General features: G+C 42.0%; 1 protein-coding gene across 4 annotated transcripts in view; it reads left to right on the top strand.

Moving 5' to 3' along the window:
• KIF4A (kinesin family member 4A) overlaps positions 1-22,064 on the top strand; it is a 130,779-nt gene that overhangs the window by 104,875 nt on the left and 3,840 nt on the right. For 2 of the 4 annotated variants that reach the window (XM_055266826.2, XM_063635126.1), the window contains exons 21-28: positions 976-1,131; positions 1,254-1,354; positions 7,135-7,264; positions 8,443-8,613; positions 9,290-9,397; positions 10,407-10,484; positions 10,838-10,933; positions 11,472-11,660. In XM_055266826.2, the coding sequence (XP_055122801.1) occupies positions 976-1,131; positions 1,254-1,354; positions 7,135-7,264; positions 8,443-8,613; positions 9,290-9,397; positions 10,407-10,484; positions 10,838-10,933; positions 11,472-11,660 (1,029 nt within the window). Of the gene's footprint in view, positions 1-975; positions 1,132-1,253; positions 1,355-7,134; positions 7,265-8,442; positions 8,614-9,289; positions 9,398-10,406; positions 10,485-10,837; positions 10,934-11,471; positions 11,661-20,246; positions 20,515-22,064 lie in introns of those variants that run through there. The other 2 variants (XM_063635128.1, XM_063635127.1) reach the window with 2 other exon arrangements.

Consider the following 22,064-nt stretch of genomic DNA (forward strand, 5'->3'; position numbering starts at 1 on the left):
TCTTTGTTTACTTGTACATGATTTTGTTTCATGGATTTTGGTGCTTTGTTATTAGGGATGCAAACATTAAGGATTATATTCTCTTGAACAATCGGCTCCTTTATCATGAATCCTTTTTATCCCTAGTTTTATTTTTTGATAGGAATTCTGCTTCATCTGATTCTAATATAATCACTCCAGCTTTCTTTTGATTACTGTTAGCATGGTATACCTTCATTAAAAGTAGAAATATTCTCAGGGATAGTTACTGTTTTAAAAAATGAATTTTGACTGGGCATGGTGGCTCACACCTGTAATCCCAGCACTTTGGGAGGCAAAGGTGGGTGGATCACTTGAGGCCAGCAGTTCAAGACCAGCCTGGCCAACATGGTGAAACCCCATCTGTACTAAAAATACAAAAATTAGCCAGGTGTGGTGGCACGTGCCTGTAATCCCAGCTACTTGGGTGGCTGAGGCACAAGAATTGCTTGAACCTGGGAGGCAGAGGTTGCAGTGAGCTGAGATCACGCCACTGCACTCCAGCCTGGGCGACAGAGCGACACCCTGTCTAAATAAATAAATAAAAAGCGAATTTACTGAATTTTGTTTCCTTTTTTAAAAATCCCAGTCATCTACTTTAAAAATTAAAAATGGATATTTATTTATTAAATAGAATAGATCATAAAATATTCAATTTTTTATTATGTTAAGGGCAAAGGAAAAAAATGAAGAAAATAAAGAACAGGGCACATAGAAATACTAGGAATCTGGAGAAAGATTTTCTGCAGAAAGCCTCTTTCTTGTGACCTTTTGGCATGTTGCTGTTAAAGGCTCTTCGAGAGGTACTGACATTTTTGGTAAGTGTAGGTATGAATGGATATCACACTTGTAGTTACTTGGGCTCTGGTCCAAATGAAGTTAAGTCTGGAGCTGAATCTAGCCCATGAGCCAGTGATTCCTCATCCCTAACCCAGACATCACTGATTTCTCTTCCAGAATTGGCTTGGAAATGAAATTGAGGTTATGGTCAGTACTGAGGAAGCCAAACGCCATCTGAATGACCTCCTTGAAGATAGAAAGATCCTGGCTCAAGATGTGGCTCAACTCAAAGAAAAAAAGGAATCTGGGGAGAATCCACCTCCTAAACTCCGGGTAAGTACGCTTATGAAAAAATGTTGCCAGTAATCAGACTCTACATTCCCTAGAAATCCTCATAGCTTTGGAGGATTACTTTCCTTTTAGTATTTCACCCTTGTTCTCATTATTATTTACAGAGGCGTACATTCTCCCTTACTGAAGTGCGTGGTCAAGTTTCGGAGTCAGAAGATTCTATTACAAAGCAGATTGAAAGCCTAGAGACTGAAATGGAATTCAGGTAACAGGGACTATCTCTAAGCCATTATAAAAATTTATGCCTGGAATCAAAAATAGAACCTATTAATCCAGTGATTCAGAAGCCTTGTGATGGTGGAAAAACATGAGAAAATAACAATTTTTTTTAAACCAGACACTGTACTAGGTATCTTAGATACATTTTCTTATTCAATCCCTTTGATGCCTTATGAGGTAAGTATCATTCTTCTCATTTTAGAGATCTAAAATTAACTTGGTCATATGGAAGTGGGTTATCAGAACTTATTAACATTAGTGTCACTGAAGTTGGTGTACAACCCCCTCGCTGCTAAATTTGACTGGCTTTTTAATAAATAACTGGTTAATTGGTTAATTTTTAAAAGGAAATTCAGCGATCTTAAGAAATTTGCCAAAGGTAATTAACTGGCTAACAAACAACAGAGCTGGGATTCAAAACACACTCTAATTCCAAAGCCCATGCCTTTTGCAGTACAGCACAATTTTTTCTCTTTATTTATTTTTTTAACTGATAACTAGAGAGTCAGACACCATCATTTTTGATGCAGTAGTGTCTCTAAGATGTAGAACCAATAACAGAATTTTCAAACAAATGATAATAGAAAAGCAACAACACAGAAGGTGAACTTTAGAGATCATCAAGAAAATAACTATAACGTGGTAAGTAAAGTTGTCATGAGCATTAAATGAAATTAGTAAAGTGCATAACAGTACTTAGCATGTTAGAAGTGCTCAGTGGGCCAGGCACAGTGGCTCATGCCTGTAATCCCAGCATTTTGGGAGGCTGAGGCGGGTGGATCGCCTGAGGCCAGGAGTTTAAGACCAGCCTGGCCAACATGGTGAAACCCTGTCCCTACTAAAAATACAAAAGAAATTAGCTGGGCATGGTGGCGGGCACCTGTAATCCCAGCTACTTGGGAGGCTGAGGCAGGAGAATTGCTTGAACCCGGGAGGCAGAAGTTGCAGTGAGCCGAGATTGCACCATTGCACTCCAGCCTGGGCGATAGAGCAAGACTCCATCTCAAAAAAATAAAAAAATGGCCAGGCACGGTGGCTCTTGCCTGTAATCCCAGCACTTTGGGAGGCCAAGGCAGGCAGATCATGAGGTCAGGAGATCAAGACCACCCTGGCTAACACAGTGAAACCCCATCTCTACTAAAAATACAAAAAATTAGCCAGGCATGGTGGCACGCGCCTGTAGTCCCAGCTACTCGGGAGACTGAGGCAGGAGAATCACTGAACTCAGGTGGAGGTTACAGTGAGCCGAGATCGTGCCACTGCACTCCTGGGCGACAGAGTGAGATTCCGTCTCAAAAATGAAAGGCAGATGGACAGAAAGAAAGGAAAGGAAAAGAAGGAAAAAGAAAGAGAAAAGAAAGAAAAGAAAAAGAAGGAATAGAAGTGCTCAGTGAAGGCTGCACTTTCTCAGGACCTCTTGAGGCTGTGTTCCCTGTGCCGTGGTCACTCGTATTGGCTCTAAAAAGTAAAAAGAAAAAGAAGTGGTCAATGAATGTTCTTCTGTCCCTCATCTCCTAGCCCTAGACCAGAAATTATGCTACACAGGCTCTTCTAATCATGATTATTTTAAGCAGTTTATGAAATCTAGAAGGAATAGAACCTTGACAGAGATTTTATCATGTTTTAGGATAATAGAATTTTATTGTCCAGAAGACCTTGGGATCATTTAATCTGGTTTTAGCAATACATACTAACTTTATCTTGGGATAGATCTATAAATCACTCAACCTTTGAGTTCCTGCTTTGTGCTACACTAGATGCAGTTGGGATATACAGAAAAAATAGATGACATTGCCCTTGCTCTCAGGTGGAAATAGTATCATTACTCACAGTGGTGTCCGGGAATCATTTGCTAAAATTTCAAGAATGTTGTAAACCATTGTTAGTTTACAATTGATTATGGTGAGAATATTTACACCACAGAAACTGACAAAAGTTACAAATCAGGGCTGGCGTTTTTGTTTGTTTGTTTGTTTTTGTTTTATGTTCTTTTGTTTTGAGACAGAGTCTCAGTCTTGCCCAGGCAGGAGTGCAATGGCGCGATCTTGGCTCACTGCAGCCTCTGCCTCCCGGGTTCAGGTGATTCTCATGTCTCAGCCTCCCAAGTAGCTGGAATTACAGGCACATGGCACCATGCCTGGCTAATTTTTGTATTTTTAGTAGAGACAGGGTTTCACCATGTTGGCCAGGGTAGTCTCGAACTCCTGGCCTCAAGTGATCGGCCTGCCTCGGCCTCCCAAAGTTCCAGGATTACAGGCGTGAGCCATTGTGCCCAGCCAAGGGCTGGCTTTTTAAGTGCTGGTTGTTAAAAATTTACCTACATACCATATGCTTAAGTAAATGATTATGTAAATGTAGGGCTGGTGCCAAGTAGAAGGAATTAGAGGTGAATTTAGTTAGGAGAATTTTTTTTAGAACTGATGAGACTTAAACTAAATTTTGGAATAGATAAGGGACATGAATTGTCAGAGAAGACAGGAAAGGGCCAATGATAGGTGACAACTCTGAAGTGTTGTGCCCCACCTCTCCCAGAAGCCTTCCCTGACTTTTTAATCCCTCACTAATCTTCCTTGTTCTCTAAACTCTTTCAGAACTTATGATACTCAATTATGACATACTACTGACATGTTATCTTTATGTTTATTGTTTTATGTTTATTAATTTTGTCATTCTAAAGACAGACTATAAGCTTGTTGAAGGAAAGGACTCTACATTAGACCAGGGTTTTCAAAGTGTGGGCCGCAGATTACTGGGGAGCTCATGAGCCAGTGATCAAAACTATTTTCATAATAATATTAAGGCATTATTTGCCTTTTTTGCTACATTGGAATTTGCACTGAAAATGCAAAAACCATAGTGGGCTAAAGTGCTGACACCCTAGGCTGAATGAAAGCAGTGGCACCAACCTGAACTAGTAGTCATTGTATGCTTCACCACTACATACTCTCAGGTTTTAAAAAAACAAGCCAGTCTTAATTAAGAGTGGTGTTGCGAAAGCAGTGAAAGTTGTTGATTTTACTAAATCTGGACCCTGGAGTTCATGTCTGTGTTACATCCTGTGTGACGAAACAGGAAGAACACAGAAAGCACTTCTGCTGCATGCTGAATATGATGGTTGTCTCAAGAAAAGCACTGTGCGATTGTTTGAGGTGTGAGCTCAATAGGCCACTTTTTTCATGGGACATCATTTTTACTTAAAGAACAACTGACAGACAAACTGTGGTTATTAAGACTTGGTTACTTGGCAGACATTTTCTCAAAAAGAATAGAGCAAGCCTGTTGCTTTCAGGAAAACAGCTGACAGTGTTTTTTACCTAAGACAAAATGTGAGCTTTCAAGCAAAATTTGGATTTAGAAAACTTGTATCTGCCACTGTGAACTTGACAGTTTTTCATAACTTTTCTGATAAGACCAGTAGTGATATTAACAAGTGTGATTTTAAAAATATATATTTTATAGAATGAAATGTGTTAACATTTGGAAGATCTGCATGACTCTGGACTAATATTGTCCAAATGGCATTTTATAGAATGATGTATTGGTAAATGAGCCATTCAGATTGCAAGATAGACTGATGAATTTTAATATGAGAGAATACAAAAAAGTTTATTAATAAGTTTCAGATTCAACATTGCAACTAACTCTTAAGGAGGTACTGCTTGTTGAGTTTTAGTGTAGTCTCAAAGAAGACTATTTGCAGTTATCTGAAAAGGCTATTAAAATACTCCTTTTCCCATCTGCATATTCATGTGAGGCCAGATTGTCTTCATTTACATCAACTAGAACAACATGTCACAAAAGATTGCATACAGAGGGAGACATAAGAATCCAGCTGTCTTCAACTAAGCCAGACATTACAGAGATTTGCAAAAGTGTAAAATAATCCCTTTTCTTACTATTTATTATCTCAGAAAATGCTACTTTTCAGAAAATATGTAATGTATAATAGGTTTATGTTTTTGTTTTTGTTTTTTTATTTTGACAGAGGCTCACTCTGTCACCCAAGCTGGAGTGTAATGACGTGATCTCGGCTCACTGCAACCTCCACCTCTTGGGTTCAAGCGATTCTCCTGCCTCAGCCTCCCAAGTAGCTGGGATTACAGGCGCCTGCCACCAGGCCCAGCTAATTTTTTGTATTTTTAGTAGATACGGGGTTTCACCATGTTGGCCAGGCTGGTCTCGAACTCCTGACCTCAGGCGATCCACCCGCCTCAGCCTCCCAAAGTGCTGGGATTACAGGAGTGAGCCACCGCACCCCGCCAATAGGTTTATGATTTTTTTTTTTTTTTTTGAGACAGAGTCTAGCTCTGTCGCCAGGCTGGAGTGCAGTGGCACAATCTCAGCTCGCTGCAACCTCCGACTTGCTGGTTCAAGCAATTCTCCTGTCTCAGCCTCCCGAGTAGCTGGAATTACAGGCACACACCACCACCCCCAACTAATTTTTGTATTTTTAGTAGAGACAGGGTTTCACCGTGTTGGCCAGGATGGTCTCGATCTCCTGACCTCATAATCTGCCTGCCTCGGCCCTCCCAAAGTGCTGGGATTGCAGGCGTGAACTACCTCGCCCAGCCTAGGTTTATGATTTTTAAGTGAATTAATAATTTTTTTTTTTGAGATGGAGTCTTACTCTATCTCCCAGGCTGGAGTGCAATGGCACGATCTCGGCTCACTGCAACCTCCCCCTCCCGGGTTCAAGTGATTTTCCTGCCTCAGCCTCCCAAGTAGCTGGGATTACAGGCACCCGCCACTATGCCCGGCTAATTTTTGTATTTTTAGTAGAGCTGGGGTTCCACCAGGTTGGCCAGGCTGGTCTCGAACTCCTGACCTCAGGTGATCCACCCACCTCGGCCTCCCAAAGTGCTGGGATTACAGGTGTGAGCCACTGCGCCCAGCTAAAATTTTTTTCAGTTGTACTTTCTAATACTATAAATCTCTATAGGTATAACACATGTGAACAGAATGTCCTAGATGTCTTCAATAATTTTTAAGGGTGTAAAGGGGTCCTGAGACCCCAAAATTGGAGAACTACAGTCTTACATTATTTTCATACCCATCTTCCTTATAGTACCAAACTTAGCACTACATATGAAGCACATGCTGGTATGCTCTTTCTCACTAGACACAGAAGAAATTTGAGAAGAAAGCTATTAATGAAACTGAAATACTGTGTAGACTTTGATCTAGGACATACTTGATCAGAAAGTACCCGGAAGCTATAACCAGGGTCAGAACATCCAGTCTTCTTAGAAACTTCTTGGTCTGTGGCAGGCACATCAAGATAACTTCTCACAATGCCAGCCATGGGTATCATTTTGGTACTTGATTGTAGTAAAGAGCATATCTACCTGTTTGTTCTTTTGAGATTTTCCCTTCAAGTCTCCAACCTGAATCTTATCCTTGCATGGGTGGACCATCATGTCACAGTCTGAGCTTATATGGCCTCAAGACAAAGTAACATATTATATTCAATCCACTACAACAAAAGCCTTACTGTGATAAGTCTTTACAAGTCCCACTTTACGACCCATTTATTTCAACCAGTATTTAATAGAATAAAACCATTTAGATAGTCTCTTAGAGTCCCTTTGTTACAGGATTTGCAATACTGTGTAAAATCCTAACCAGATGACTCAAACATTATTTAAATGATATTTAACTGATAGCTCCATCCATAAAATTATTTGATGTTTCCCCTCAGAGCTCTTTCCCCTTCTCCTTGATGTTCAGGCTTACTTGCAATAAGGCTCACTGTTTCTTTCCCTGAAGGAGTGCTCAGATTGCTGACCTACAGCAGAAACTGCTGGATGCAGAAAGTGAAGACAGACCAAAACAACGCTGGGAGAATATTGCCACCATTCTGGAAGCCAAGTGTGCCCTGAAATATTTGATTGGAGAGGTAAACATCACTCTAACCAGCAGTTAGGAGGCTGGCTGTGTAGGTTGAAATGGGATGTTAGCCTTGAAATATTGTCAAAGTGTTATTGCCACTTTTCATGGTAGAAACCCCAATAACACTAACATCAGAGAGTTTAGTAGATAAAGGTTGGTGTAAGCAAGTACAGGCCAGTCACTTACAAAAAGATAATATGACTCACGAATTGATGCCCGTCGTGACTGGCCTATAGCAAGTGCTGAATGCATGTTAGCTCTTGTTATTAGGAAAGACCAGAATGCCATAGTGGGTCACTGGCTAAACATCAACTGTTATACTGTACTACTTTCTAAAACCCCTATGAGATGTATATTCAAAAATTTAAGATCCAGTCTAGAAAAGGGAAAACGTAAGCATCTTTTGACATATAAAGATTCATTTTAAGGAAAAGCCATCTTTGCTGACCTTAAAATGATATGTCACCTTACATTGTCACAAGAGGAATGAAAATTGATTGCCTCTGGTGATTGAAGCATTTTCACTCAAGACAGGCATACAAACTCCAAACCCACAAGTTTAAACAATGCTACCCTTTATACATTTTTGTGTTAGCTTAGCAGATTTGTTCTACTAAGGAAATCTTGATCAGTCTTGTGAACACTGGTACTTATGATGCTCACCATCTGGGCTAGTAGTGAATGTAAAACTAGGCCAGTGTAGGATATGTAGCCTGCAGAGCCAGATCTGCAGTCTCAGTCTACAAGTTCTAACATGTGAATATAGACATTCTGAAATGGGACATAATTGGCCATAAGGGTGTGTCCTGTGGATTTTACTTAAAAATTAAGGAAGAACTTCTTAAATCTGATATTTATCAGAATTTGTAATTGTCAGATACTGTTCGGGTTAGGTTTATTCTTGCCTTGAGGCAGAGCAAGAAATAAAATGGCCCTTAGCGGTGGCTTCTAGCCCCAGGATACAAGTCTCAGCAGAAAGGTGGACTCTTGGCCTGGGAATAGAACAATAGTATATTTACTATTCAATGTTGGAATCCATATGACATGAAAAAATAAGAATAGACTTTGACATGGAGGAATTTTTCTCCGACCCTTTCGAGAAAGCTGACATTATCCTGCCTGTTGAAAGGGGGAAAGAAAGGTGGTCATTCTTCAAATAAACTGATCTTCTTTTATTCCTTCCAGCTGGTGTCCTCCAAAATACAGGTAAGCAAACTTGAAAGCAGCCTGAAACAGAGCAAGACCAGCTGCGCTGACATGCAGAAGATGCTGTTTGAGGAACGAAATCATTTTGCTGAGATAGAGACAGAGTTACAAGCTGAGCTGGTCAGAATGGAGCAACAGCACCAAGAGAAGGTAAACTCTAGCAAGTCAAGAAGCTATACTGTGAAACTATCATTGCCTTGTATTGTTAGTTTAAAAAAAAAGTGGGGGTATGAAATTTCTTTCAAAAGTCCACGTGGCCTTTTCTAAATTTTGCAAATAAGAAACCCGAAGCAGACGTGACTTGTCTAACTTTATACGTACCAGTGACAATGGCTCTTGGTTTCCAACTTAAATATGAATATTAACAATATTAACGTGCTGAGAAACAGGCCCGGCGTGGTGGCTCGTGCCTGTAATCCCAGCACTTTGGGAGGCCAAGGCAGGCAGATTGCTTGAGTCCAGGAGAGTGAAACCCCATCTCTACAAAAAAATACAGAAAATTAGCTGAGTGTGATGGCGTGCACCTGTGATCCCAGCTACTCATAAGGCTGAAGTGGGAGAATCGCTTGAACCCGTGAGGCAGAGGTTGCTGTGAGCCATGATCGTGCTATTGCACTCCAGCCTGGGCAACAGAAAGAAAAAAAAAAAAGCTATGCTGAGAAACATCTATGCTGTACTTACTACTTCATGCCATGACAGCAAATGAGAACAGTTTACTTCTAAATCACAAGAGAGCAGTCACCTGGATCACTGCTTGAACTAAGTCAAAATTTCTTTTTCTCCTTGGTACCTTTGTTACCACCCATTGGGTCATGTCTTTCTCTAGGTGCTGTACCTTCTCAGCCAGCTGCAGCAAAGCCAAATGGCAGAGAAGCAGTTAGAGGAATCAGTCAGTGAAAAGGAACAGCAGCTGCTGAGCACACTGAAGTGTCAGGTATGATCACGAGGGAGAGGTCTCCAGAGATGAGTTTCACAGTACTGACTGAGAATCTTATCGCATTTAGACCCTTGTAATTGCAGCAGAGAGTAATTAACTACTGGAAAAAGTATTTATAATGGTAGCCTCTACTGCCTTTAGGCCCTATTTGATCAGGTTAGGGGTACTTAGAGTGTAGCCACATATAGGAATAACCTCATTTTTGGTACCAAAATGGCAGCACATACTCCATATCAGACTCTGAGGCCTTGTGGTTCTTGGCCTCAACCCTGAGCTCTAAAGAGTTGAGGAAGTGAAATCATCCAGTAGTTACTTAGAATCCTAGGGCCATTCAAATGGTATGAAGAGCTTGTTCTTCTGTGCTGAGACCTGACATATTTGTAAAATGCCTGGGGTCTGAATTTCTTCCAGAGGCTAGGAACACCACACCCTTTAGTAGCATGTTGTAGCACTATTTTAGTCTAACTTAGAATCTTTTTCCTGAACCACCAGTCTGTAGGGTTTCCTTGGCACCTTCCATCTAAGACATAAGCAAACTAGTTAAGGTTGTATGCACGAATCTGGGTGTCTTAGGTGCCAGGTAGTTCAGTCAGGCTTACTAAAGTAGCAAGTAAACTGCCTAGTCTGTGTTGAGAAGGGTAAAGAGAAGCATCTATAGACTTCAAGAAAATAGAGCTAAGTTTCTGCGGGTTTCTTAATCAGCATCCGAATGTGAATAAGGGATATGAAGCTAAGGAATGGAAAAGAATAAGGAAGGCTTGTCAGGCAGAGTCCATGGTTCCTATGAATGTGGTCAGAGCTGCTGGGAAGCATTGGAATAGAAGTGGCATTCAGGGCACCTAGGAACTGGGAATCAGACATTTTTCTGAGTGCCAATGCCTGCTGTGCAGAAACCATCTGCTGCCAGCAACTTGGCAGCAGTATGTTTTCATCTATGTGAGTTGTTTGGTAACCCACATGTAGTGCCCAAAATAACCCCATATATCACTGCACTATCTGGAAATAGGATGAAGAACTTGAGAAGATGCGAGAAGTGTGTGAGCAAAATCAGCAGCTTCTCCGGGAGAATGAAATCATCAAGCAGGTAATACAGTTTCCCACCCACTTGATAAGCCCTAAGAGACCCCGTTGCTACTGAGGGCAGCTCTTAGGACCAACCCCCATTGTGGTGACTTGGCTCTATTTCATGAGGTCTACATTTAGTTTCCATGTGACATATGCATTTCAAAGTGGAATAAACATAAGTTTTTAAATTTGCCATTTTCTGAATCTAATATTGTTGATATTAGAAAGTGGGAGTCAATGTACTCTACTATAATCCTGCCTCACTTTACTATGGTTTAACACTGAGCTAGCCTAGGTCTGGTATCTGTTTTAGCTATGAACACTCCCATAAGCTGCCCTGCATTATATACTTTGTCTCTTCTTTTCAAATAGAAACTGACCCTCCTCCAGGTAGCCAGCAGACAGAAACATCTTCCTAAGGATACCCTTCTATCTCCAGACTCTTCTTTTGAATATGTCCCACCTAAGGTAAAATGATCAGTGCCTGTGATACCTTTGCACAGCTTAGGTTTGGGGTGAGTGTGCTAAAATTGCCCTTTATAAGAGGTTGACAGTTAAAATTCCCAAATTCTAGCATCTCACTTTTCTTTGGAGTCCCAGATAAAACTGCAGTTCAATCCTAAGGAAAGTAGGCATTCTTACTCCTCAGAAGGCTGACTTTGGGCCATGGACAGGCATTACCTAACACAACTGAGGAGGAGGAACAGTAGAAAAGAGCAATAATGTTCAGCTGTCCATCCAAAGATACTTATCTCATCATATCATGAGTTTCCCTTTCCTCCCTCAGATTGGTCAGCCTCCAACTTCACTGCCTTCAAAGACTCTGCAAAGCCAAAGGCTAAAGCAGAATTTCTTCTGATTGGTAAAGCCAAGTGGGGTGGATTTGAGAGAGTCTGAAATCTTTGCTCTGAGAATATAGCTGGCAACAGCTACTGGGAAGATATGATGCATATATAGTTTTTAATTTTTATTAAATAACTAAACTACACCAAACCTTTTTTCTTAGCCAAAACCTTCTCGTGTTAAAGAAAAGTTCCTGGAGCAAAGCATGGACATCGAGGATCTAAAATATTGTTCAGAGCATTCTGTGAATGAGCATGAGGATGGTGATGGTGATGGTGGCGATGATGAGGGGGATGATGAGGAATGGAAGCCAACAAAATTAGTTAAGGTGTCCAGGAAGAACATCCAAGGGGTAGGAGCCAGCTCTTCAACTTTTTGTTTTGTTTTGTTGTTGTTGTTTTTGGAGACAGAGTCTCACTCTGTCACCCAGGCTGGAGTGCAGTGGTGCATTCTCGACTCACTGCAACCTCTGCCTCCCAAGTTCAAGTAATTCTCGTGTCTCAGCCTCCTGAGTACCTGGGATCACAGGCGTGCGCCACCACACCCAGCTAATTTTGTATTTTTAGTACAGACAGGGTTTCACCATGTTGGCCAGGCTGGTCTCGAACTCCTGGCCTCAAGCAATCTGCCTGCCTCAGTCTCCCAAAATGCTGAGATTACAGGTGTGAGCCACCGTGCCCGGCCTAGCTCTTCAACTTTGTCAGGGGTTCTAATTCTTAGTATTCATTCACTGCCACTGGGATAGTTTTCTGAATCTAGGAATGTGTTGGCCCCATACCCTTTAGCTATCATTTAGAGGCACTGACTCCACTAAAGGGGGGCTTGTTGGGCCATCTTTGTGTAGAACCTGGGGCTAGTATAGAGGGCTGCTTGAGTGCACAAGTTGGCTCTCTTCTTGTTTTCAGGTTCTTATCAATTTGAATAGGTAATGTTCCATACCATTTCATTGAAGCTGATCCCAAAATGATCATAACAATTCTTTATGTTTTTATAGCACTTTACAATTTATAAACCATTCTCATATATATTACCACTTTTAATCACCACAAAAAATCCAGTGAAGGGCCGGGCGCAGTGGCTCATGCCTGTAACCCCAGCACTTTGGGAGGCCAAGGCAGGCAGATCACCTGAGGTTGGGAGTTCGAGACCAGCCTGACTAACAGGAAGAAACCTCGTCTCTACTAAAAATACAAAATTAGCTGGGCGTGATGGCGCATGCCTGTAGTCCCAGCTACTCGGGAGGCTGAGACAGGAGAATCACTTGAACCTGGGAGGATGGAGGTTGCGATGAGCCGAGATCATGCCATTGCACTGCAGCCTGGGCAACAAGAGTGAGACTCCGTCTCAAAAAAAAAAAAAAAATCCAGTGAGATATTTACTATTTGCATTTTCCAGATGGACTCCTGACCCACAGGAGGGAAATGACCTTGCCCAAGGTCGTAAAACTAAGTGACAGTCAGGACTTGAAACCAAATATTCTGACTCCAAGTCCAGTTTGTTTCCTCCACATCATAGTTATGTCAGTAAAAACTATAGACCAGAAGTTGAGTGGGTACTTTATCTTGCCTAACAGAGTAATTTTACTCTCTAGGCTAAGGAACAAAAGGAATTACAGAAAAAGCTAATAATTAAGATCAAACACATTAAGTTAAGGCTAGTTAGGAACAATCTGACTTAGGCATGCTTTATTTGCTTATACAATGATAGTCCTACTCAAACCTAGATGTTTTATGTTGAAACATTAACTTCCCAGGCATTACAGTTCAGCACCACTACCCCCAACTGTGCCCTGCAGCCACATTCCACTTAAAGAGAACAGTTCACAAGTTACCTTAGCTGGCTTCCTACATTATTTGATTTGATTAGCCTATAGCTCATCACCTGGAGAACTAAGCCTTATAAACCCACACCACCAGGATGAAGCAAGTCATAAGGTATAGACAGCCATGGTGGTAAGTCATTTGGTCAGTCAGAATCATCAAGAATGCAACATATCATGTGTTCATAGTGAAACTAAGAGCTCATCCTTAGCTTCAGAGAGTTTATAATCTAATGGGAAAACAAGGTAAAGGAATAGAAGCCTACCATAGAACCTCAGGATATTCGTCTCAGGGAGATGGACTGGGGAGTTTTTGGTTTGTTTGTTGTGTTTTTTCTTTTGAGACAGAGTTTCACTCTTGTTGCCCAGGCTGGAGTGCAATGGTGCAATCTTGGCTCACCACAACGTCCTCCTCCCGAGTTCAAGCGATTCTCCAGCCTCAGCCTCCTGAGTAGCTGGGATTACAGGTGCCCGCCACCATGCCCGGCTAATTTTGTATTTTTAGTAGAGATGGGGTTTCTCCATGTTGGTCAGGCTGGTCTCGAACTCCTGACCTCAGGTGATCTGCCCACCTCGACCTCCCAAAGTGCTGGGATTACAGGCGTGAGCCACCACGCAAGTTTTTAAGAGTGACTATAAAGCCAAACCAAGGAGGTGTAATTTAAGAAAATGCCATGAAAGAGGTGACTATTGCTGCGTTGTAAGACAGAAAGGGAAATACAGTCTTGGGAGCAACTGGGAGACATTTCTGGCACAATGAATAGCATATTCCTAAGACTTGAAGATGGTAGTGGAACAGAGAGTTGGGACACTTAGAGAAAATGGGGCAGAGCGTGTCTGTCTTTCATTCATTTACTCAACAAACATTTATGGACGTTTTACTATAGTTGAAGTAGAGAGCATGAGCTGAATGTAGATTAAAAGGTCAGCTAAGTAATAGGAGGCAGAGTTGAGAAGCACACACAGAAAAATGTTAGAGGCCAGGTGTGGCTCATGCCTGTAATCCCAGCACTTCGGGAGGCCGAGGCAGGTGGATCACCTGAGGTCAGGAGTTTGAGACCAGCCTGGCCAACATGGCGAAACCCCGTCTCTACTAAAAATACAAAAATCAGCCAGGCATGGTGACACATGCCTGTAATCCCAGCTACTTGGGAGGCTGAGGCAGGAGAATCGCTTGAACCCAGGAGGTGGAGATGGCAGTGAGCTGAGATCACACCACTGTACTCCAGCCTGGGATACAGAGCAAGACTGTCTCAAAAAAAAAAAGGAAAAGAAAAATGGTAGAGGGCCTAAAGCTCTGGAAAGGAATTTCCAAATGTGAGGCGAATACAGGTATACTTGTCCTCAAGGAAAGCTTCATATATTTATTATAGCACTGTTGCTCTAAGCTTAAAAGGGCAACACAGAAGTATAGCAAATACTGCAGTAAATAATATTTGCTATTAGTGATAAATCCTACATCTAAAACAATGAGGAATTATTGTTTTCTAGGCTTTTCCCCTGATTTTATAATTTGGAAAGTGAATATAACTGGGCTTTAAAGGGAACAAGTTAGCATAAAATCTAGTTTCTCTAAAGTTACCTTTTGGCAGTCTGAAAGTACATGGATACTATGACTGCTGTTTGATCAGACTGCTTGCAGACATATTACCTGTAGACCTTGATGCTTCACAGAGGACCTTTATTATTACTGCTTCAACCCAGCTGAAGCTGGCTGGGACTATCACTAGATTACCGAAAAGGAGACTGAAGCAGGCACCAGAATGATGACTTGTCCAGAGTTAATGGCTTCCTCACTCAGCCACATTTCCTATATGTACTAAGGAGATGCTGGGGGGTGAGTCATGTGCTATCATATAAAAAGTAGTAACCTAGAAGCCAGATAGACATGGGTCTTGAGTTTGCCACAGGTTCATTGAGTAACCTTGAGCAAGTCAGTCTCCCTGGGCCTCAGATTCCTTACCTATGCAATGCAGGGTCTAGAACAGCGGTCCCCAATCTTTTTGGTATCAGGGACCGGTTTCATGGAAGACAGTTTTTCCACGGACTGGTTGTGGGGGTGGTTTGGGGATGAAACTGTTCCATCTCAGATATCAGGCATTAGTTAGAGTCTCATAAGGAGTGCGCAACATGTGCAGTTCACAATAGGATTCTTACTCCTATGAGATTCTAATGCTGCCACTGATCTGACAGGAGGCAGAACCCAGGCTGTAATGCTTGCTCGCCTGCAGCTCACCTCCTGCTGTGTGGCTCAGTTCCTAACAGGCCACTGACCAGTACTGGTCCCCAGCCTAGGGGTTGTGGACCCCCTGGTCTAGAACAGATTATGTATAATGTTCCTTCTAGGACTAATATCCTGAGTCAAAGTAACAGTCAAAGTTGTGTAAATGGGTTTTAATAACAATGCTTTTTTTTTTTTTTTTTTTTTTTTTTTTTGAGACGGAGTCTCGCTCTGTCCCCCAGGCTGGAGTGCAGTGGCGCAATCTCGGCTCACTGCAAGCTCCGCCTCCCGGGTTCACGCCATTCTCCTGCCTCAGCCTCTCCGAGTAGCTGGGACTACAGGCGCCCGCCACCACGCCCGGCTAATTTTTTGTATTTTTAGTAGAGACGGGGTTTCACCGTGGTCTCGATCTCCTGACCTCGTGATCCGCCCGCCTCGGCCTCCCAAAGTGCTGGGATTACAAGCGTGAGCCACCGCGCCCGGCCATAACAATGCTTTTATATGGTGTTATATGGTATCTGAGAAGTTAAGAGGAATATATGCAAAAGCACCTTGTGAAGGATACAATATCATGCAGATATTGTTGTTAAAGCACTGTAAGCATTTTACAAATATTCTCATTTGTCACATTTGGCAGAAAAGAGGAAGCAGGTATTCTTGCCTCTACCTTACTGATGAAGGAATAGCCTGGGCACAGTGGCTCATACCTGTAATCCCAATACTTTGGGAAGCCAAGGTGGGAGGATCACTTGAGCCCAGAGTTCGAGGCTGCAGTGAACTATGATTGTGCCACTGCACTCCAGCCTCGGTGACTGAGCAAGATCCCATCTCTAAATTTAAAAATTAAAAAAAAAAAAAGAATGGAGATTAACTTGGATGAAGTGACTTGTCCAAGGTCATGCCAAGCATTAAATATAGGACTAGAGCCTGAGTTTCCTAATTCCTAGTCTGGTATTCTTTGTTTTTTGTTTTTGCCACAGCATCACTTACCAATCCTGGTTTTTTTGTTTTTTTTTTTTTGGACCAGATCTTATCCTTCTGAAGCACGAGGTACAGTGTAACACTGAGCTTGGTGCTAGAGAAATTATGGACTCTAAAGCAGTAGTTTTCAAGTCTAGCCACACATTGGAACCCCCAAGGGAGCTTTTAAACATGGAGCCTGGGACCCTACCCCCAGATATTCTGATGTAATTAGTCTGAGGTAGGACATGGTGTTTTTGAAAAGCTCCCCAGAGATTTCTTATGTGCAGCCAGAGTTGAGAACAACTGGCTTAAGGGAAACCCAGACTCTGCTTTCCACTCTCTACAAAGAATCCCTTGGCCGGGTGTGGTTGCTCATGCCTGTCATCCCAGCACTTTGAGAGGCCGAGGTGGGAGGATTGCTTGATGCCAGGAGTTCAAGACCAGCCTTGGCAACATAGCAAGATCCCATCTCTACAAAAGAAAATGAAAAAAAAAAGAGTCCCCCTATTACTTCTCAACCATGGTGCTGGGACATGCTGGTGGGTTGCCAGCACACACACACACACACACACACACACACACACCCCACCCTGTATACATGTATTAAATACATTTGTAGTTATGCCTGTGATAGGGACACATTCTGTCTTTGACATTCTAATCTGCTTCTTGGTGTGAGAGAGAATAGGATGAAGTTACAGCTCATGTACCTGGCATTCACGCAACTACATCTGTCATGTATGTCATGACTGTGCTATAATACCACTACCAGGTGTTTATCTAACCTCTTCTTGCTTGAAGACTTCTAGTAGGGGGAAGCTCACAGTCTTATAGGACAACCCATTGGATTCCACTAATTGTTAGAAAGTTACTTCTTGTTTAGCTGAAATGTGCTGTCCTATACATCATCCCAATGGGTCTTGGCTATATAAGAGCCTAATCATTCTTTATGACAGCCCTTCAGATACTGCTCTCATGATATTATCCCTTGGATAAAATAGAGAAACATGGATGAGGTAACAGAGCATTTTTGAAGCATTTAGATGAATTTGTAAATGGCCAAAGGACCATACCCAGGCTGTAGCAATCAATGGATCACTGTCATCCTGGTGAAGTATCACCAGGACATGTCATAGAACTCCATCTTTCATCCTGTCTTAAAGCAGCAGAGATTTTTTGTTATTATAATGTCTAGCGTTGGCAAGGGTGACTAAGTAGGGCACTTCTGGCTGGGCGCCGTGGCTCACACCTGTAATCCCAACACTTTGGGAGGCTGAAGTGGGCAGATTACTTGAGCCTAGTAGCTTGAGACCAGCCTGGGCAACATGGCGAAAGCCTGTCTCTACTAGAAATACAAAAGATGAGCCTGGCGTGGTGACACACACCTGTAGTCCCAGCTACTCAGTGGGGGCTGAGGCCACAGGATCACTTGAGCCCTGGAGATTGAGGCTGCAGTGAGCTCTGATTATGCCACTGCACTCCAGCCTGGGTGACAGAGTGAGACCCTGTCTTAAAAAAAAAAAAGAAGGACATTTCTGTATTGCTATTAAGAATATAAATTGGTATACCTTTGAGGAAGGCACCTTGAAAATACGTATCAGTAGCCTTTAAAATGTTTCCTTTGACCCAGTAATTTTACACATAGGAATTTATACTAAGGAAATAGACATTGGTATGTAAATATATTTATTCGTTCAATGAATTTTTTTCTGAGCACCTATGTGCCAGGCACTGTTTCTAGATGCTGGGAAGACATGAAACAAGGCAGGTGAGATTCTTTACCCTCATGAAACTGGTATTCTTGTGGGGAGAGACACACAATAACCAGAAAAATAAAATAATTTTAGATAGTGATGAGTGAAAAAGAAAAGAAAATATAGTGAAGTCATAGAGAATGTGGGATGGGAAAAGAGCACTTTAGAAGAGTGCTTGGGGCCAGGCGCGGTGGCTCACGCCTATAATCCCAGCACTTTGGGAGGCCGAGGTGGGCGGATCACTTGATGTCAGGAGTTCAAGACCAGCCTGGACAACCCAGCAAAACCCCATCTCTACTAAAAATATAAAAATTAACCAGGCGTGATGGTGCACGCCTGTAATCCCAACTACTCAGGAGGCTGAGGCACAAGAATTGCTTAAACCTGGCAGGCAGAGGTTGCAGTGAGCTGAGATTTCACCACTGCACTCCAGCCTGGGAAACAGAGCAAGACTCCATCTCAAAAAAAAAAAAAAAAAAAAAAAAAAGAGTGCCTGGGGAGGCTGGGCATGGTGGCTCATGCCTGTAATCCCAACACTTTGGGAGGCTGAGGTGGGAGGATTGCTTGAGGTCAGGAGTTAAAGACCAGGCTGGGCAACATAGCAAGACCCCATCTCACTAAAAAAAAATTTTTTTTTAAAGAAGAGTGCTTGCGGAGCTCTCTCTGAGAAGGGAATATCTAAGCTGAGGCCTAAACAGTGAAGAGCAAGTCAGGAAAAGCATCAGAAGAACATTTCAGGAAAAGGGAACAGAAAATGCAAGACCTCAGGGCAGGAATGAGCTTAGTATCTCAAGGAACAGCTAAAAAGGCCAGTGTGGCTAGAATGTATTGAGCATAAGCTACATTCAGTGGATTGGGTAGTCAAGGGCCAGATCATGGAGGGCCTTGTCAGTCGTGGTACAGTTTAGATTATATTTCTATACAATGATATCTACTGCAACATGATTTATAATAGTGAACAGTTTCTTTCAAAACAATCTTAATATTTAACATTAGGGGACTGGTTAAATAAATCGACATTATCCCCATGAGGAAATATATACAACTATTAAAAGTCAAGTTTTTTGATTTTCAAATTTTGTAAAGTGATATATATTATTCTGCCAATCAGAAAAAAAATGTTATCGTAGTTTCTACAGAGCAACTACAGAGCAAAGGTGATGGTTCTCATATGAAAAAACTTAAAGGCTTGAATTTGACTATAAGCTCAGTATGAGTCGACAAAGATGTGACAGGAAAAAAAAAGCAACTAATTTTAGGCCTCATTAACAGGACTACTGGGTCCATAACAAGGGAGGTGTTTATCACAGTCCACCTCACAGTGGCCACACCACATTTAGAAAGTTGTGCTCATTTCTAGATCTCACAATTGAAGAACTTTGACACATTGGTGTATAGTCAAGGTGGTGAGGATACATGAGAACCATGCCATGTGGCGAATCATTGAGGGAACTAGGTACATTTAACTTTGAGAGGATTTGGACAGAAGGGGACTGGGGAGTAAAAATTATGTTCAGGGTTTGAACAGTTATTCTATAAAAGTGGGGTTAAACTGATTCATGTCATTTTAGATGGCAGAATTGGGTCCTATGATTAGAGGTTATATAGAAACTAGTATCACCTCAGGATAAATAGAGCTTCAGATAATTAGACCAGGGATGTTAAGAGGGGCTTCATACATCAAACCAGTCTTTAGATGGTCGCTGAGGTCTCTTGTCACTCTGTTCCTTCATCCTGTGAGCTCAGCCACCTCTATCTTTTCAAAGCCAAACTATCCCACTTTCTTCTGTGATTTTTCTTATAGCATTGCTTCCTATAATTCTGGTCACTCACCTCTTTTTTGTTTAACATCCTCTTTATAAAACATACACACTGAATTCCTGAATGTGTATACAAGAAAACATGCTTATTGATTAAACTGGTTTAATAAATGGAAAGCCCTTATAACAGTGCCTGGCACACATTAATGTTAGCTATCACTACTGCAGCCTTGTTTATAAGAGTGGAAAATGGCACTATCAGGAGAATGAGTAAATTGTGGCAAGTTCATAGAGTGAAAATGAATGGAATTGAAGCTGTATGTATCAACATATAAGATGTCATTTATACAAAGTTTAAAAACGTGTAAGACAATTTCTTGTTTGTTTTTGTTTTTTTTTACAAAAACTCATGTGTGGCCAGGTGCTATTGCTCACACCTGTAATCTCAGCACTTCGGGAGACTGAAGCAAGAGGATTGCTTGAGGCCAGGAGTTCAAGACCAACCTGGGCAACATGGCGAGACCCTGTCTCTACAAAAACAAAAAATTAGCCAGGCATGGTGGCATGTGCTTGTGGTCTCAGATACTCTGGAGGCTGAGGCAGGAGGATCACTAAGTCAAAGAGGTTGAGGCTGCAGTGAGCTATGATTGTGCCACTGCACTCCAGCCTGGGTGACAGAGCAAGACCCTGTCTCCAAAAAAAAAAAAAAAAAACTAATGTGATAAGAGACATACCTAGACATACATACATAGACATACATACATAGGAATGATAAATACCTAATTCAGGAGACTGTTTATCCCTGGAAAGGGGGAGGCAAATAGGATCAGGAAGGAGTACATAGGAGACCTCGGTTATATCTGCATTTTACTATTAAGGTAAGTGGGGGCATGAGTGAGGTTTTTTATTGCTATTGTCTATGCTTTTGTACACATGAACAAAATTATGGTGCCCTAAAATAGGATGCATTATTTCTTTTTTTTTTTTTTTTTTTTTTGAGACGGGAGTTTCAGTCTGTCGCCCAGGCTGGAGTGCAATGGCATGATCTTGGCTCACTGCAACCTCTGCCTCCCGGGTTCGAGCGATTCTCCTGCCTCAGCCTCCTGAGTAGCTGGGATTACAGGCATGCGCTGCGATGCCTGGCTAATTTTGTATTTTTAGTGGAGACGGGGTTTCACCATGTTGGTCAGGCTGGTCTTGAACTCCTGACCTCAGATGATCTGCCCGCCTCGGCCTCCCAAAGTGTTGGGATTACAGGCATGTGCCACTGCGCCCAGCCAGGATGCATTATTTCAAATGGGATCCAACTGAGCCAGGGTACAATGAAATAATTACTCCCCATCTTTTCTGAACTCCAAATTTCTACCTGACTGCATTTGCTTTGGGACAGCCATTTCAAGCTGTTGACTCACAGAGCTTGCTTACACCTCAAATCCCTAGGCCCGTTTCTGGACAGTCTTTTTTTTTTTGAGACGAGGTCTCACTGTCACCCAGGCTGGAGTGCAGTGGCGCGATCTCAGCTCACTGCAGCTTTCACCTCCCAGGCTCAAGTGATCCTCCCACCTCAGCCTCCTGAGGTTGACACCACGTCCAGCTAATTTTTTGTATTTTTGGTGGAGACAAGGTTTCAGCATGTTGCCCAGGCTAGTCTCAAACTCCTGAGCTCAAGCGATCCACCTGCTTTGACCTCCCAAAGTGCTGGGATTACTGGCATGAGCCACCGCACGGTCTACTTTTAAGCTAGATCACTCCCCATGTTGTATTTATATGGCTGAGTTGAGGGGAACCTAAATACCAAACTTGCAAACTTACTTTCTTTCTACTTTCACCCCTTAAGTCCAGCCTGTCAAAATATTTTTGAATTGTGATTCTTTTATCTTACATATTACTCATCCTTCCAGCTTTCTGTCATTGTTAGAGCTGATAAATGTGCCTACCTTATAGACTAGTTATGAGATTCAAATGAGATTTTGTATTTATGTACATGAAAGTACTCTGAAAACTGTAAAGTGCTATCAAATGTAAATGATTTTATTTCATATCATCAGTGATTTATCAAAATGTGTTAAGGACAAAGCCCAGGCTAACACTGGACAAAATGCAGAAATGTGAGCTGGATGAAAGTACAGCTTGGTAATTCTAAAAATACTGAGCAACTACACTCAGTTTTTAAATGTACTTAACTATGCTACCATCCAGCTCACAGTTCTTCACTTTGCCCATAAAGTTGTCATAAGAG

This window comes from Symphalangus syndactylus, chromosome X (assembly GCF_028878055.3).
Source record: "Symphalangus syndactylus isolate Jambi chromosome X, NHGRI_mSymSyn1-v2.1_pri, whole genome shotgun sequence".
In the NCBI taxonomy this organism is placed as follows: domain Eukaryota; kingdom Metazoa; phylum Chordata; class Mammalia; order Primates; family Hylobatidae; genus Symphalangus; species Symphalangus syndactylus.